The 14,757-nt window shown below is 42.7% G+C and overlaps 1 protein-coding gene across 3 annotated transcripts in view; it reads left to right on the top strand.

Annotated features, from left to right (window-relative positions):
- Positions 1 to 14,757, top strand: part of CIB2 (calcium and integrin binding family member 2) — a 31,873-nt gene that overhangs the window by 9,275 nt on the left and 7,841 nt on the right. For 2 of the 3 annotated variants that reach the window (XM_074296448.1, XM_074296449.1), the window contains one exon: positions 1,301 to 1,335. The exons of the other annotated variant lie outside the window; for it this stretch is intronic. In XM_074296448.1, the coding sequence (XP_074152549.1) occupies positions 1,301 to 1,335 (35 nt within the window). The remainder of the gene's footprint in view (positions 1 to 1,300; positions 1,336 to 14,757) is intronic. 3 annotated transcript variants of the gene reach the window in all.

Below are 14,757 nucleotides of genomic sequence, written 5' to 3'. Positions count from 1 at the left end.
GTTCTTAATATCTGTTGTGTGGCCAAATGATGGCAGCATTTATTAAGCGCCTAGTATATGCTAAACCCTGAGGGAACTTCCCATATGGAAGTCTTACTACAGTATAGTGAACAAAGAGTTAATCACCTACTTGGACTTCTTGAGACATGATCTAAGGGTACCATCTGGCCCCAGACCCAGTAATCAGACTCTTGCTACACTATCTGCCGGTAGGCTCCATACAGGGGAGGCCAGGGAACTGGGATATATGAGCCCTGAGCTAATGAAACCTAAGAGGGTGAGCAGGGAATTCTTTCATCCCTCTAGGATTACCCAGTGTCCTTAACAAAATTTCCCTGGGGAAAAAGAAGAGTTCTAGAAGACCTCAAACCATAAATTAGGACATCTTGACTATTTAATTAACTTAGTTAGCATTAGTTAACAGTAATTTGCTCGGCAGTCATTCCTCGTTCTTATTGTCTTCTTTTGGGAGGCATAGCTGGGAATCATAGGGAGATGAGGGCATAGATTTAGAGCTGGAAGAGACCCTCAGAGGCCATTGAATCTAACCACCTTATTTTACAGATGGGGAAACTGAGTCACATCAGAGCAAAGTGACTTTTGGAAGATCATACAGATAGTAAGGGTCAGAAGGGAGATTTGAATGCAGATCCTCTCCAAACTCAGCTCTTCTCATCCCTAGTGGACTGATCATGGGCAGACTAGGTTTTTTTCTCTGGTCCTCAGGTCCAGATTTAATTATCATACATTTAGAATCACCACATTCCCAGTTCTCAAGGTTTTAGTCTATGGGGTGAAAGAGAAAAACTCAAGTTTTACCTGTTGGTGAATTGGGCACCTCAGGTAGACTCAATGTGGCATTTTGATATTAAAAGAAAAGCAATTCCCCCATACTCCCTGGCTTTATCTGAATGTGTGTGGCCATTACCTCTTGGTTCAGACCATCTGCCCTACCCAGGAAAGGGATGTGAAGGACTATAGCCGAGAGAGCTCTTGACTTGGGTCAGGAAGACCTGAGTTCAAATTTAATTTCAAACATTGATTAGCTATGTGACTGTGAACAAGTCATTTAGTCATGTTAACCTCAGTTCCCATATTTGTAAAGATCCCATAGTTGTAAAGATGGAGATAATAATGGCTTCCAACAGTCAGGGTTGTTTCAAAGTTAAATGGAATAAGATGTATAAAGTGCTTCTCAAAACTTAAAAATGTCATATGAATACTACCTATGATTTTTATTTCAGAGATCTCCAAGTAATTAATGCTGCCGACTCACTCAGACTTTTCCCCCCTTTAACAGGACTGTTCCTTCTTCAATCGGAATGACATCCTCAAGTAAGCAGATTGTTTTTTGTCTGTTCTCTTCTGGGGGATCATGTGGTATCTGATCATTGGCAGGACACATACAAAGCCCAGGGACCTCATCTATCCTTTCTTTCCAAGATGGGAAAAGATAGAGGATGTTCTTGAACCCAGAGCCAGAAAACATATGAGACTCAAACTGCCTCCCTGCTCTTCATCTGGGTCTGTCTCATAACGATAGTAACAAGAACAGCAATTCTAGTTCAAAATTGCAAAGGGTTTACAACATCCAGGTGAGGTAGGTTAGTATAAATGCTGCCCGGCTCCATTTGATAAGTGATTAAATAGGTGCTAAACAAAATCAAAGGGATTTTCTTAGGTAGCTGGTGGGATGGGAACTGAGGGCTCAGCTTCCAGTTTGCAGCTCTGTCACTAGTTAGCTGTGTGGCTTTGGGCTCATGACTTTCCTCTCTAGTCTCAGTTTCCTCACCTGTAAAATGAGGGCATTGACCTAGAGAGATCTATATTGGTGCAGACAATTTCTACTTCTGAAGTTCTATTGTTCTATAAAACCCAGTAGATTTGATCATGAGAGAGGTTCAAATTGATGCCAGAAGCTCAAAGGAGGGAGAAGAAGCTGGATATAGAGATTAAATCTGTAAGTAGTTTGTGCAAGTGATTTTCAGAGGCTAGAAGGCTTTTTTGGTATCCCTAAAATCAATTCTATAAATAGCCGCTTATTATATTTCTGTGATGATGTAACAACAAATTAAATCAGAGCTTTAAGATTCATAAAACACTTTACACACATTGTCTTATTTGATTTACAAAAACTCCCTTAGGTTGTTAGCATTATTCCCATTTTACAGATGAGGAAATTGAGGTTCAGAGAAGTGACTTATTCTGGGTCACACAACTGGTAAATTTAGATGAAGGGATTATCTTTTCCCTTTTCCCCTTTCCCACAAGACCGCCCTGTCCCTAAGCCAGCTCTGTGGCTAAAATACTGGTATTGACTGAGTGTTCAAGAGCCCACCCACTGATTTCTCTCTGTACTTCTTGCATTTCTGGGCTCCTCAGTGTGAAGAGGAAACTCCAAAACTCTGAAAAATCCTTAGAGGAGAAAACCTCCTTCGACTCTGCCTCAGGGAGGGGACTCCATCCCAAGCACAAACAGTTTCATCTTTGTTAAATAGGTGGGGCCGGCTCGGTCCCAAAACCTATTGAATTGAATTCAAATTCTAACCCTGTCTGAAACCCAGCCCAGAGCCAACATGGGACTGCACCCATAAGCCCCCTTCAGCTTGTAGCCAAAGCCCCTTATTATAAAAGAGCCAAAGTGGAGCCCTCTCTTTGCAGGGGTTCCAAACATGGCAGCCTTACGGCTGGCATGCCAAGGATCTCTACCCACTAGAACACTATTTCCGGTGCCCTCTTATCTCTACCTTCAACTTTACCAAACCCCACAATAAACCTCTTTTATCGATCTAGATTTTCAGGTCTGTAAATTTCTTTACCCAAGACTCTTGCTCAGCCACTAGACCTCATTTAACTGCTTATCCTTGCACCAAATCCAAAAGGGTTGCAGGGGAGCTCTATTTGACTCCATGTGCCCCGAACCTGCCACTAGACCTCAATTAAACCCTAATTTCAGTTAGATACCCCAATTCTAGACCTCATCACTTCCATCCATCACTGCCAATCACAGTTCCTCTGGGATGCGGTACTCTAGAACTGGAGCCTGTATTTCCTTTTTAATGATACCTTTCATCCTGTTTTAGTACCCTGTCCCCACTGATTTCAGCCTTTGACAAAGAAAAAAAATGATTCAGCAAAACATCTACTGCAGAGTGTCCTCAGTAGAGACCCCTCCTCTCTACCCATTGCCTTGCCTAGAGCACTCTGGCCTCTCACTTCTGGCTTTCCTGAAGACTCAGCTCAAACCTGCGAGTGTTTTCCCTCAGAGCTATTTGCACTTGTTGTATCCTATATATAGGTAGCTCCTTGAAAGTGATCAGGATGGTGTTTTTGTCTTAGATAGCTGGCACTTATAACAGAGCCTAGTACACAGTAAGCACTTAATAAATGTTTGCTAACTGACTGGGGACAAATCTGAGACATATATTCCTCTCCCAGTCACTTTTTTTTCAATTCTAAAAAGTCTAGTTGGACTTTAGAGCTCCTTCCATCTTGAACAGTCTATGAATTTGTTTCAGATCATTGACTTGTTTTGGGGAAGCTGCACGTGTGGTTTAGTGGAAAAGGTCCTTGCTTGAGAGGTCCATTCCTGCCAATGATTCGCTCTGTCTGAGTCTCCAAGCTCCCTATTTGTGATCTCATAACCAGCATGGGGGGAGGGAGGAACTCAGATGAGATCACCAACTAGGACCCTCTTGCTTCCCTCCCCCTCCAAGACTGGAGACATCCTGATAAAGACCTAAAGTGGAATTTCACAGGCTCCCATAGTTATCTATAGTCCAACCCTCTCACTTTACACAATAAACTGATGGACTGAGAGGAGAAGGGATTTCTCCATAGGAAGTTAGTAGAGGCCCTAGAATTCACAGTAATCCCAGAACTTATTGGTATTCTTCCTGACTTCCAGTGGGCTGGAGGTGAGTTGTGCTTGTTATTCATGACTCCCAACTTCTCCCCTTTTTGACTGAAGCGGATTTCCAAGTCTGCTGCAAGGGTAAAGATTGCATCCATCACAAGAGGCCTGTCAGAATTGGGAAATGACGGGAAATTTCACCTCGTTTTTGGCTCCACTGGGTCTCTTTCTGCCAGCAGGGATATCCGATTACACTAAAAGCCAGAAACAGCTGTAGAATCTCTGGGATTTGCTTTCTCTCCGATGAGGTGGTGAGGGCTGCCTGTGACCTGGCTCAGGACAGCTTTCAAGTTGCCAGACCCTTCTGCAGTCCCCCAAAGGCTGGCTTGTCTCTGGCCTCCGTCCTTCCCTGTTGTGGGTCTTTCCCAAGGAGGTTCTCCCGAAGACTCCTGAGTTCTGCTGTCCCCTTTGCAGACTCTGCTCATTCCATAAGTTTCTTTGTTCTCATTTCTTGTCCAGGAAGGGATGACTTAGGACAGCAAAAGGAGATCGGAGATCCTAGAATGAATAGCTAGAAAGAACTCAGAGGTCAGCTGTATCATCTCACAGAAAGCCCCAGAAAGGCTATTTGACCTGCCCCCAAATCATATGTAGTTACTAAGGAGGATGCTCAGATTGACTGACTCTTAAATCTTGTCTATGATCAACTGAGACCTGTTGAAGACTTTAGCTTAAAAAAGTTCAGTCTCCCAGTGCATCCAGGCCCATCTCCAGGCCTCCTGATCTGTCTGTATCTGGAGGGGAAAGTGAGACTAGTGACCTTACACAGCCTTCTCTCCCTTAAATCCACATCCCTCACATGTCATAATATGTCCTCTTGTCCCTGATGTCATGGTCCTCTTCAAGAAGGAAGGGCAAACAACAACAAAGGATAGCTAAGAAGGAGAATGTCTAGGTCACTTGTCCCTTCCACCAGGTACTCCTGATTCCCTCAGACTTTCTCTACAAGGCCCTCACACCTGTCCTCCATCCCGTCTTTTCCCCCTTTCAGATTTCTTTCTTGTGTTGTCATCTCCCATTAAAATGTAAGTTTCCTGAGGGCAGGGCCCACCTTTCTGCTTGGAATTGTACCCAGCCCAATTCCTGGCAGAAAATAGATGTTAATTCAGGACTTGATGACATGATAGCACAGATCTTTCAACTTAAAAGCCCAACACTCTTCCAGAACATTGGTTCTCAGGCTAGTTTATGGATAAGGAATGGGAAGTCCAGACATATGACTTGCCTAAGGTCACCCAAGTGGCAACTGGATTTAAATCCAGAGCCTTTGACTCCATTTCCAGGAGCATACTGCCTTTCTACCATGTACAGAAAGCACTTGACTAACTTTAAGGCTCTATGGGAGAATTAGTAGTAGTAGTAGTGGGGTACAGTGTTCTCTGCAGGCAGAAAACAAAAAATGTCTCAAATTGAATCAACATGACTGGGCAAACTGGTCCTTATCAACATACTCCCACCCATCCCCAGGAAGGGGAAGAATGGTTTTGTTCTTGAAGACAGTGGTCTGAGTTGTCTGGTCTCTTGTAGAAGGGATTCTTATTCAAGTAGGCATTGGTCTAGCTGGGCTCTAAGATGCTGTGGTGTTTTCTATATAAGAGGGTCTCTCTTCCTTTGGCCCACCAGTCTTGAGAGGTCATGGAGGATAGATTCAGAGCTCGGAGAGAAATTTCAAGCAATTTAGCCTAATGGTGTCAAACACAAATGGAAATGGGAGAAGAGGTGGAACTAAATTATGATCCTGTGGTTATATATTAACTTAGGAAAACACATTTTAACATTAATAATAATAGCTAACATTTATATAACACCTACTATGTGCCAAGCACTGTGCTAAGTGTTTTATAATTATTATCCAATTTGATCTTCTCAGCAATTCTAGGAGGTAAGTGTAACTATTATCCCCATTTTATTGATGAGGATACTGAGGTAGAGGTTAAGTGACTTGCTAGAGTTACACAGATAGTATTTGAGGTCATATTTGAATTCAGATCTTCCAGATTCTAGGACTGCCACTCTAGCCATGTTTTGTGGTATTTTTAGTTTATTAAATATTTCCCAATTATTTTAATCTGGTTCAGGTGTTCTCGGGAGCATTGCAATATTTGACATCTCTGATTTAATTCATCCCCATTCATTTTACAGATAAAGAAACTTGGGCTCAGGTGACTTGTTCAAAATCACACAAAAAGTGACTGATCTTGGATTTGAACCTAGAACTGCGGAGTCAGTTCTAATAATCTTCCTATTTTCCCACCAACTACTGACCTCTAATGGGGAGGAATAGTATATCGGGATCCTTTTTTCTTCTGAAAGGGAACCATCAAATCATTGTTAGATCTAGAGTTTCCTTGTGTGGATCTGAGCAAGTTCCTGTTTGCATCAGTTTCCCCATCTGTAAATTGAGATGGAGAAGGAAATAACAATCCATCCCAAATGAGGTCATGAAGAGTTGGACATGACTCAATCACTGACACAATAACAACGGATTAAGTCATACACATCACCTACATTTTTCTTTGAAATTCTTGGCTGCTGAGAATTTCCCTCTTAAAGCTGTTCAGCTTTTCCCCGAAGGCAGCTGAGAAAAATCCTTAATTATATTTCAAAGGCTCGTGACCAGTCTGTTAGAATGGCTCATTTGTGAAGTGAGTTGGGGACCTATGTGATGGGGAAAGGATGTATCATTGAGTACCATCACTTGTCCTTAAGACTGTCTTCCATGGTTAAGCAAGATTTATAACTTGGAGCATTCTTTTCTGACCCTGAATAGAGTGCTTGCATAGAGACTTGTGTCCCCACTATATGACTCTGGACAGATCAATTAACTTGTTTGCCTCAGTTTCCTCATCCATAAAATGGGAGAAATAATAACACATGCCTTCCAGGATGTGATGATCAAATGAGATAATAATTGCAAAGCACAATGCCTGAAACATAGTAATCACTACGTAAAGGTTAACTGTTATTGTTTTTATTGTTAGATACTGTGTAATTAGATAATAGAGTGTGAGCGAACCCTCATTGGTTAGAACTTAGAACTAGTTATCAGTCAGGTGATTCTGCGCTCTGTGGCTCAGTCCAATAGAATGTTCTCCTCTTGAAGACAGGGACTGTTAAATTTTTGTCCCCGGGGATACAATGATAGAATAGGAATTTAATATGTGTTGTTTCTGTAGTTGTTGAGGAGAGAACACTTTTAGTCAGTGGAAAAAGGATTGTATTTCCATGTTGCTACTTTAAAAATCAATCCTTGTTAAATCTGAATAAGGAGGCATGATGTAGTGTAAAGTTCTGTCTTGTATGTATGTAAAGCCATAGGGATGGTAGAAGTCACAAAGATCTAGATTCGGATCCTGCCTTTGGCACAGCAGCAGTATGATCCTGAGTAAGTCACTTAATCTCTCAGTGCACTATGCAAGCTGTAAAGCTATATGTACCAAAGAAGTTACTAGCCTGTACTTGTAGAGGGAGTTTTTTAAACTGATGAAACCTTAGGGCTAAATAAAAAAGGAAACATTTCAACATATTTAACATATATTGGATTAAATGCCAGATAGTGGAGAGAGTGGGGGGAAGAAGGGGAAAATTTGTAACAAAAGGTTATGCAAGTGTCAATGTTGGAAAAATTACCCATGCAAATGTTTTGTAAATAAAAAGCTTTAATTTAAAAATTAAAAATAAAATAAAAAATAATAGTAAAAAGAAATAAACAAAAATCTGCTGAATGTGGGCTTGAAGGATTGGAAATTTGAAATTGGTAGAATTAGAGGAAATAGTACTGTTTGATTCACCAAGCATTGCTTGCTCTGTGTCAAGAACTGTGCCAAATTCTGAGGCTACAAAACCAAAAGGGAAGCAGTCCCTGACCACAAGATGCCTTTATTCTCTCCGGGTAAGGGGAAGGACCCAATAAATACATGTGGATGTAAATACAATGTACAAGGAAATTTTAAAAGACAGTGTTAATAGCTTAGAATTTCAGGAAAGGTTTGGTGTTCCTTGGTCTGACCACAAGTGGAGTCTTGGGGTCCATTCTAACGACTACAGCCTGGAGCATGTTCAGATGAGGGTGACCAGGATACTGAGAAACATGCCTGTTTTGCCCTATGAAGACTAATTGAATGAACTGAGATATGTTGTATCTGGGAAAGAAGAAAAGGCTGGTGTTTTATATGTAATGGGGAAAATATTAAATAAATAAAATTAAAATTAAAAAAAAAGAAAAGCTTGGGGTCAGGGTGACAGTGAGAAAATGACATGATTATGATTTCAGTCCTTTTAAAGCTTAATTTAAGGGAGTTCTTTTCAGCCCCAAAGTACTGCTAATAGTGTAGATGTCACAGTGACAGACTGCAGCTTGTTAAAAGAAAATCTGTCCAAGAATTTCGAACTACCCACCAGCTGGACAGGCACTGCCTCAGGAGACAGTGAGTGAATTGCCCGTTCCTGGACTTTATATGCAGAAGGCAGGATAAGGACTTTGGTGAGGGCATTTCTGGTTAGGTTGGAATAAAGAGTATCTTACATTTCACTAGAAACGCTTTGGACCCAGAAGACTTGACTTCAAATGATGCAGTAGGTGGGATTTGGATTCAAATCCTAGCCTTGTCACTGCTTCAGAAACATTTACATCTATACCTCTGTTTTCTCACCTGTAAAATGAAGGGGTTCAAGCAGGTAGTTTTTGAGTTCCCTTCTAGCCCAAAGGCCATGACCTAACTTAGTGGCCATGTTCCCTTAAGCACACCCTTACTCCTCCTCCATTATTTCATCTATAAAATAGGAGGGTTAGACACAGGTTTTGAAGCTGAGAGATCCATGACTTTTTGTTATACATTTAAAAATATTTAATTATAATTGCCTTTCTTTATAATCCCATGCCTTTTACTTTATGAATTTAAAAACATCATTATGAAAAGGGGTCATTGACTCCATGAAAAAAAAAAAAAAAGCTTAAGTTCCCCTGGATAATATCTTAAGAGCTCCTACCTCTAAAAGCATCTGTGTGGTCCCTTCTAACTCTGGGCTTCTGTGGTTGATTCCAAGCCTCATTTGGGAATTAATGCCAGACTTTCCCAACCCCAAATCAATCCAAATGCAGTAAAGCTGATGACAGAGGGACAAGATGAGACAGGCAGCCTCTTCAGTAGACAGTGAGCTATTGGCAATAACCCACCAGGGGGATCAGTCAGCCTCCTCATTCCATTTTTTCCTTGCCTCACTGATTTTAGATTGGGTTATTGGAGCAGAATCATTTCTCGGGTGGGAGGAATTGGGGTTAAAGATGGGAATAGATGCCTTCTGCTTTAGGACAGAGACTCAGGGTGGCCGTGAGCAGAGGAAAAAAAAGGAAGAGAAAACTATCCTATTTATCTCAAAAAGTTCCACTGGATTGGAACTTATTGTTGGTCCTTCATTTTCAGAGAGCATTAATGACATCATGAGGGAGTTGTCTTGATTTATGCATGAAATGGATTTAAGTGAGGAGAGTTGAGCAAAGTTATGAGCTTCATTTTCTCTCCTTCAGAGCAATAGCAAGATGGAAGTAAAGATGGGTGGGAAATGCTATCTTAGACTTGATGAAGGGACAGGGGTGTGCTAGTAAATATTTATCAAGCAGCTCTCTGAAAAGGCAGAATAGGCTTTTAGGTTTGAGCTGCATCATTAACATTTTCTGCATCATTATCTTAAGTCTGAATAATCAATAAAACACAGTAAGTAGAACCCTGATTTGTATTGCTTGCCAATTTCCAAGGTATAAATGCTCACATATATTGCTCACACTGAAATTTAACAATTGGCTCACTTCAGCTGCCTCTAACATATCTCTGTGAAGAAGTTTCTTCCTTGATATTCCCTATACTGATGAGACCATTGGCCAAGAAGACCAGAAATTTAAAGCTAGAAGAGACCTTAGGGAGTTGAATTACTTCATTTTATATTTGAGAAAACTGAGGTCCATGGGGTTAGTTATGCCCAAGTTATACAGCTAGTAGAAATCTGAAGCAGAATTTATATCCAGGGCTTCTTGGCTCAAAATCCAGTGCTCCAGTCACTATACCTCAGCCTAGGTCACAAGTCCTATCAATACAAATTGTTATTATAATGAAATAAATGCATATTCTACTTCTGGTTATGTGTTACAAGTATATTTCTTTAGGGAAGTAAATAAGCACTTATTAAGTACTTACTATGTTCCAGGCATCATAGGCTTTATCTTATTTGAGCCTCACAATAATCCTTATTCCCATTTTACAATTGAGGAAACTGAGGAAGACCAAGGTTAAATGACTAGGCCAAGATTATGCTAGTAAATCTCATACATATTCAGTTAGTGTCTGAGGCTGGATCTAAAATTGGGTTTTACTGATTCCAAGGAATCCTGAGGAATAAATAGGCAGTTAGGTGGGTGCAGTGATTCCATGCTCTTTCTATTGCACCACCTAATTGCCTATTTATTCCTTCAAAACTGCCTTGTTGTTCCCTAATTGGTGATGAAGGAGCTAGAAATTTTTTGTCTAGTAAGAGGAAGATTTGGGGTAGATGGGATCAATGGATTGTTGTGGAAGAGGGAGTAAACCGTATGGCCCCCTAGGATAGATCTTGGGTCAGCAAGTGGATAGGAGCCACTGTAGTCACAGAAACTTTAAGGTTTAACAATGATCATCGAGTGCAATCCATACCTGGGGGAAAAAATAAAAAAAGAATTCCCTTGAATTAAGGGGAGACATATTCTGGCTCAATTGAAGGAAGAATATCTAACAATTAGAGTTGCCCTGCAGGGCTTTGATAAGGAGTAAGATCCCTACTGAAAGCATTTAAACAGGGTTAGGTGACTTTCTAAAAGGATGTTCCTGTTTTGGGTAGAAGATTGGACTGGTGGGTTTCAAAGAGTAAAGAATTTGGGGTATTGGAAGGAGACTCAGTAGCCATCCCACACAGCAAAGGAATCTTCTTCTGCAAAAGTCATTGGGCCCCTACTTGAAGACCTCTCATGACGGGGATCTCACTTCCCAACCTTCCCAAGCAGCTTCATTCCACTCATGGTCACTCTGATTACTGGGACATGCAGCCCCAGTTGACCTCTTGGCAAGGTCCCTTTTATCATTTCTGGTTCCCGGTTCTACCTTTTGGGGTAAAAGAGAATAAGCCTAATTTCTCCTCTTCATTAGCATTTCTGATGTCTGAAGTCAGCTCTCAACTCTCCCCTTCCCTCTTGAGTCTTCTTCAAGCTAAACAATCCCAATTCTCCCATTGATCTTTCAGACATTGTCTGAATCCCTTCACCAATTTGGTTGCCTTTCGATGGACCTTCAAAAGTCAGTCTTAAAATATGGCCTCCAAAACTGAGTCTGTCCTCTTAGCAATGCTTATGACCCATTAGAGTCCATGGCAAAAGACTTTCATCTTGAAGAGTCTATGATCTAGTATGTTAGAATGTTCTTCTCCATTGTGAGTCTGGGGGTGGGAAAAAGGCCAGACTAGTTGATTTGTTCTGCAGCCCATTCGCTCTGGCCCTTGTTTGGGAAAGGATGTGAACATGGGCCCTCTCTCCATCCTTCTCCTCCTCCCCTTTCTTCAGCTTCTTCTCTCCCTAAATAACCTGATGAATGCTTGTTGGGTTCAGTCTGGGATGAATCTGGTGAATGAGATTTGCCTTGCTTGCTCAGTCTCAGAGTGTTATTGTTTGGTCCTTCCTCAACGCTGCCTGATTTTGGGGGACTAAGGCCAGGTCTAGGAGCAGGCAGGAGGTAATGATGAATGTATGTATGGCTTTGGACTTTGTGTATATATATATATATATATATTTAAATTGGGGTTAAGTGACTTGCCCAGGGTCACACAGCTAGGGAGTGTTAGGTGTCTGAGGCCAAATTTGAATTCAGGTCCTCTTAACTTCAGGGCTGGTGCTCTATCCACTGCACCACCTAGCTTTTCCTCACATTTCTATATTAACAAACATTAATTCTACATAACAAACATTAAAGTTTAGGGGGGGGAACCCTCGTATACAGGAAATACAAGTGTTTCTCATCTTCATTTGACAATGAGGTAACAACTCAAAAGTTAAGTGACTCAACTAGAGCCAAGAGATTAGTCACTGTGTCAGATAAGAGATTAGATCTATCTTATTGAAGATCTCTTTCTTTCTCACCCACGCCTTTGTCTTAGCCTTCTAAGACATCTCTAATCCATTTCAATCCATTTCCTCTTCAATCACAGAAGCATGGAGTGTCAGAGCTGTCAGGGACATTAGAAATCACCGTCCGATCTGTACTTGGAGAAGGGTCTCCAATACAGTGTCCTCCCAAGGTAGCCTGGTCCATTCCCACCTACATTTCCCCCTGCCCAAATATCTACCAAATGGATTGCTGATTCTTGCATTATCTCCCTTGAGTTCTCAGTAAGAAGGGAGGTGCTTTATAAGCTTCTAATGCTATGGATAAGGAAGTTATTGTTATATTTGACACATGTCAGTTGTTCCCGTGGCACTCTCTAGTTGCACCCTTCATCATGTCTTCCCCTGAACTGTCCCTGGTTTTTCCCATAGATTTGAGTCTTGTTTCCCCACCTGAATTGGAGACCCTTGGTTACAAGCTTGGACATGTGTCCCGAGGGGCCCAGCAGTGCTAGTTCCATTTACTGGTGCTGAGCAAACACTTGTCAGATGATTGCATGAGTGAGTGAATGAGCCAAAAGTTGTGTTGCCACAGGGTTCTGGGTTCAATGGACAGACACGGATTTTTGGGTTTAGAACAGAAAAAGCTCTGGGAGATCCTTAGTCCATCCTCCTCATTTTATAGATGTATCCACCATGGCCCAGGGATACAGGGACTGGCCCACAGTCACACTGGAAGTGGGGGTGAAGTGAGAATTTGGACGCAGACCCCCCCCGACCTCAGAGTTCTCTGTATTGGGCTCTGGGGCACCTTCAGGCAGGAAGAGATCCATGCCAATTTGGGGTCGTTGGGAAAGGCTGCGGGAACGAGAACAGGAAGTGATCTGGGCCTTGAAGGATGACAAAAATCTGGAGAAGATGGGAACATATGGAAGAAACCAGCCAATGGCCTCACAGCTGGCTGCTGGAAAGGATGGGTTGACCTTCAGCAGCCTCCTCTCAGTCCCTGGGACTGTCCTCTTACAATCCCTGGCAGCTGAGAATGGTTTCCTGGCTGGTGGGCGCAGGCTGCTCTGCCCTTGGCTGCCTGGAGCTGCTGCCTCAGCACATACCAAGGAAGTAGTGTAGGGTTCAGCTGCACATTCTCCCGGACCAAGCTGCTGAAGCAGAAACCCTCCCTCCCCTCTCTCTGGCTGTCTTCCCCTCTATGTCTTTTTCTGTCTGCCTTTTCATGACCCTATCTGAGGTTTTCTTGGCAAAGATACTAGAGTGATTTGCCATTTCATTTCACAGATGAGAAAACTGAGGCAAACAGGATTGAGTGACTTGCTCAGGGTCAAATACCCTGAAGCAGAATTTGAAGCTGGGCTTTCCTGCCTTCTATTCTAAAACCTGCCCTCTGTCCATGATCCCATGCTGTCTCTCCTTCATATGAGGTACCTCATAGCAGTTTAAACTGAATCTTCCATGGGGTCAAGGAGAGAAGGTCCTGAACCTGGGAAAGTGAGCCCTCAAACTTTCCAAGTACTGTTCTGCCTAGAATGATTCCTGGTCCTTCCTCCTCCACAGAGGTACTTGCCTGCCCTGGCGGAACCAGTGGCAGCCATGACCACCGTTAGCTGGGGGAGTCTGGGAGTGAGACTGGGAGGGCCCATGGGGCTGGTGGCTCAGTTGCCTGATCCAGCTCAGTTGTGGCTGAGGATCCATCCCACCTCATTAGGTAGCCTTTGGGTATCTCCTTCCAAGCCCGGAAGGCTTAGAACGGAAAACTCTAAGACAAGGTCCTGAGTGAGCACCTGCTCTCTCCCCACCCAAGGTCCCAGGCTTCCTTTGATGCCAATGATAGCCAGATGGGCACTACTCACCATAGATCTTAAAGGCATAGCTTGCTTTGAGTTCCCTGGGCGCCGACTCACAGAGGACTGAAAACATGTCCACAAAGTCATTGAAGGTGAGATTTCCCTCACCATCCTCAGAGAAAGATGCCACAATTCTCTCCTTGAAGGGATTCTCCTATGGAAAATTAGAAAGTGTGAGTAGGATCACACAGATTCACAAATGTACCATCTCTCTCTGTATTTGTGTCTGTCTCTGTTCTCTCTCTCTCTCTCTCTCTCTCTCTCTCTCTCTCTCTCTCTCTCTCTCTGTCTCTTTCTCTGTCCACTGACTTTGTCTCTCTCTTTCTCTCTCTCTCTCTCTCTCTCTCTCTCTCTCTCTCTCTCTCTCTCTCTCTCTCTCTCCCTTGTCTCTCTCTGTCTCTCTGTCTCTCTCTGTCTCTTTCTCTGTCACTGACTTTGTCTCTCTCTCTCTCTCTCTCTCTCTCTCTCTCTCTCTCTCTCTCTCTCTCTCTGTCTCTCTCTCTCCCCCCTTCTCTGTCTCTCTCTCTCTCTCTCTCTCTCTCTCTCTCTCTCTCTCTCCCTTGTCTCTCTCTCTCTCTCTCTCTCTCTCTCTCTCTCTCTCTCTCTCTCTCTCTCTCTCTCCCCTTGTCTCTCTCTCTCTCTCTCTCTGTCTCTCTCTCTCTGTCTCTCTCTCTCTCTCTCTGTCTCTCTGTCTCTCTCTCTCTCTCTCTCTCTCTCTCTCTCTCTCTCTCTCTCTCTCTCTCTCTCTCTCTCTCTCTCCTTGTCTCTCTCTCTCTCCCCACCTCTCTCTGCCTCTGACTCTTTCATTCTCTCCTTTCTGTCTCTTTGTAGATCTTAGAGATCCATCCCTGCTCCAGACTCCTCAT

Source organism: Sminthopsis crassicaudata, chromosome 2 (assembly GCF_048593235.1).
Source record: "Sminthopsis crassicaudata isolate SCR6 chromosome 2, ASM4859323v1, whole genome shotgun sequence".
NCBI classification, from domain to species: Eukaryota; Metazoa; Chordata; class Mammalia; order Dasyuromorphia; family Dasyuridae; genus Sminthopsis; species Sminthopsis crassicaudata.
Note: the sequence above shows the minus strand (reverse complement) of the source record. Positions and strands in the feature narration are given on the sequence as shown.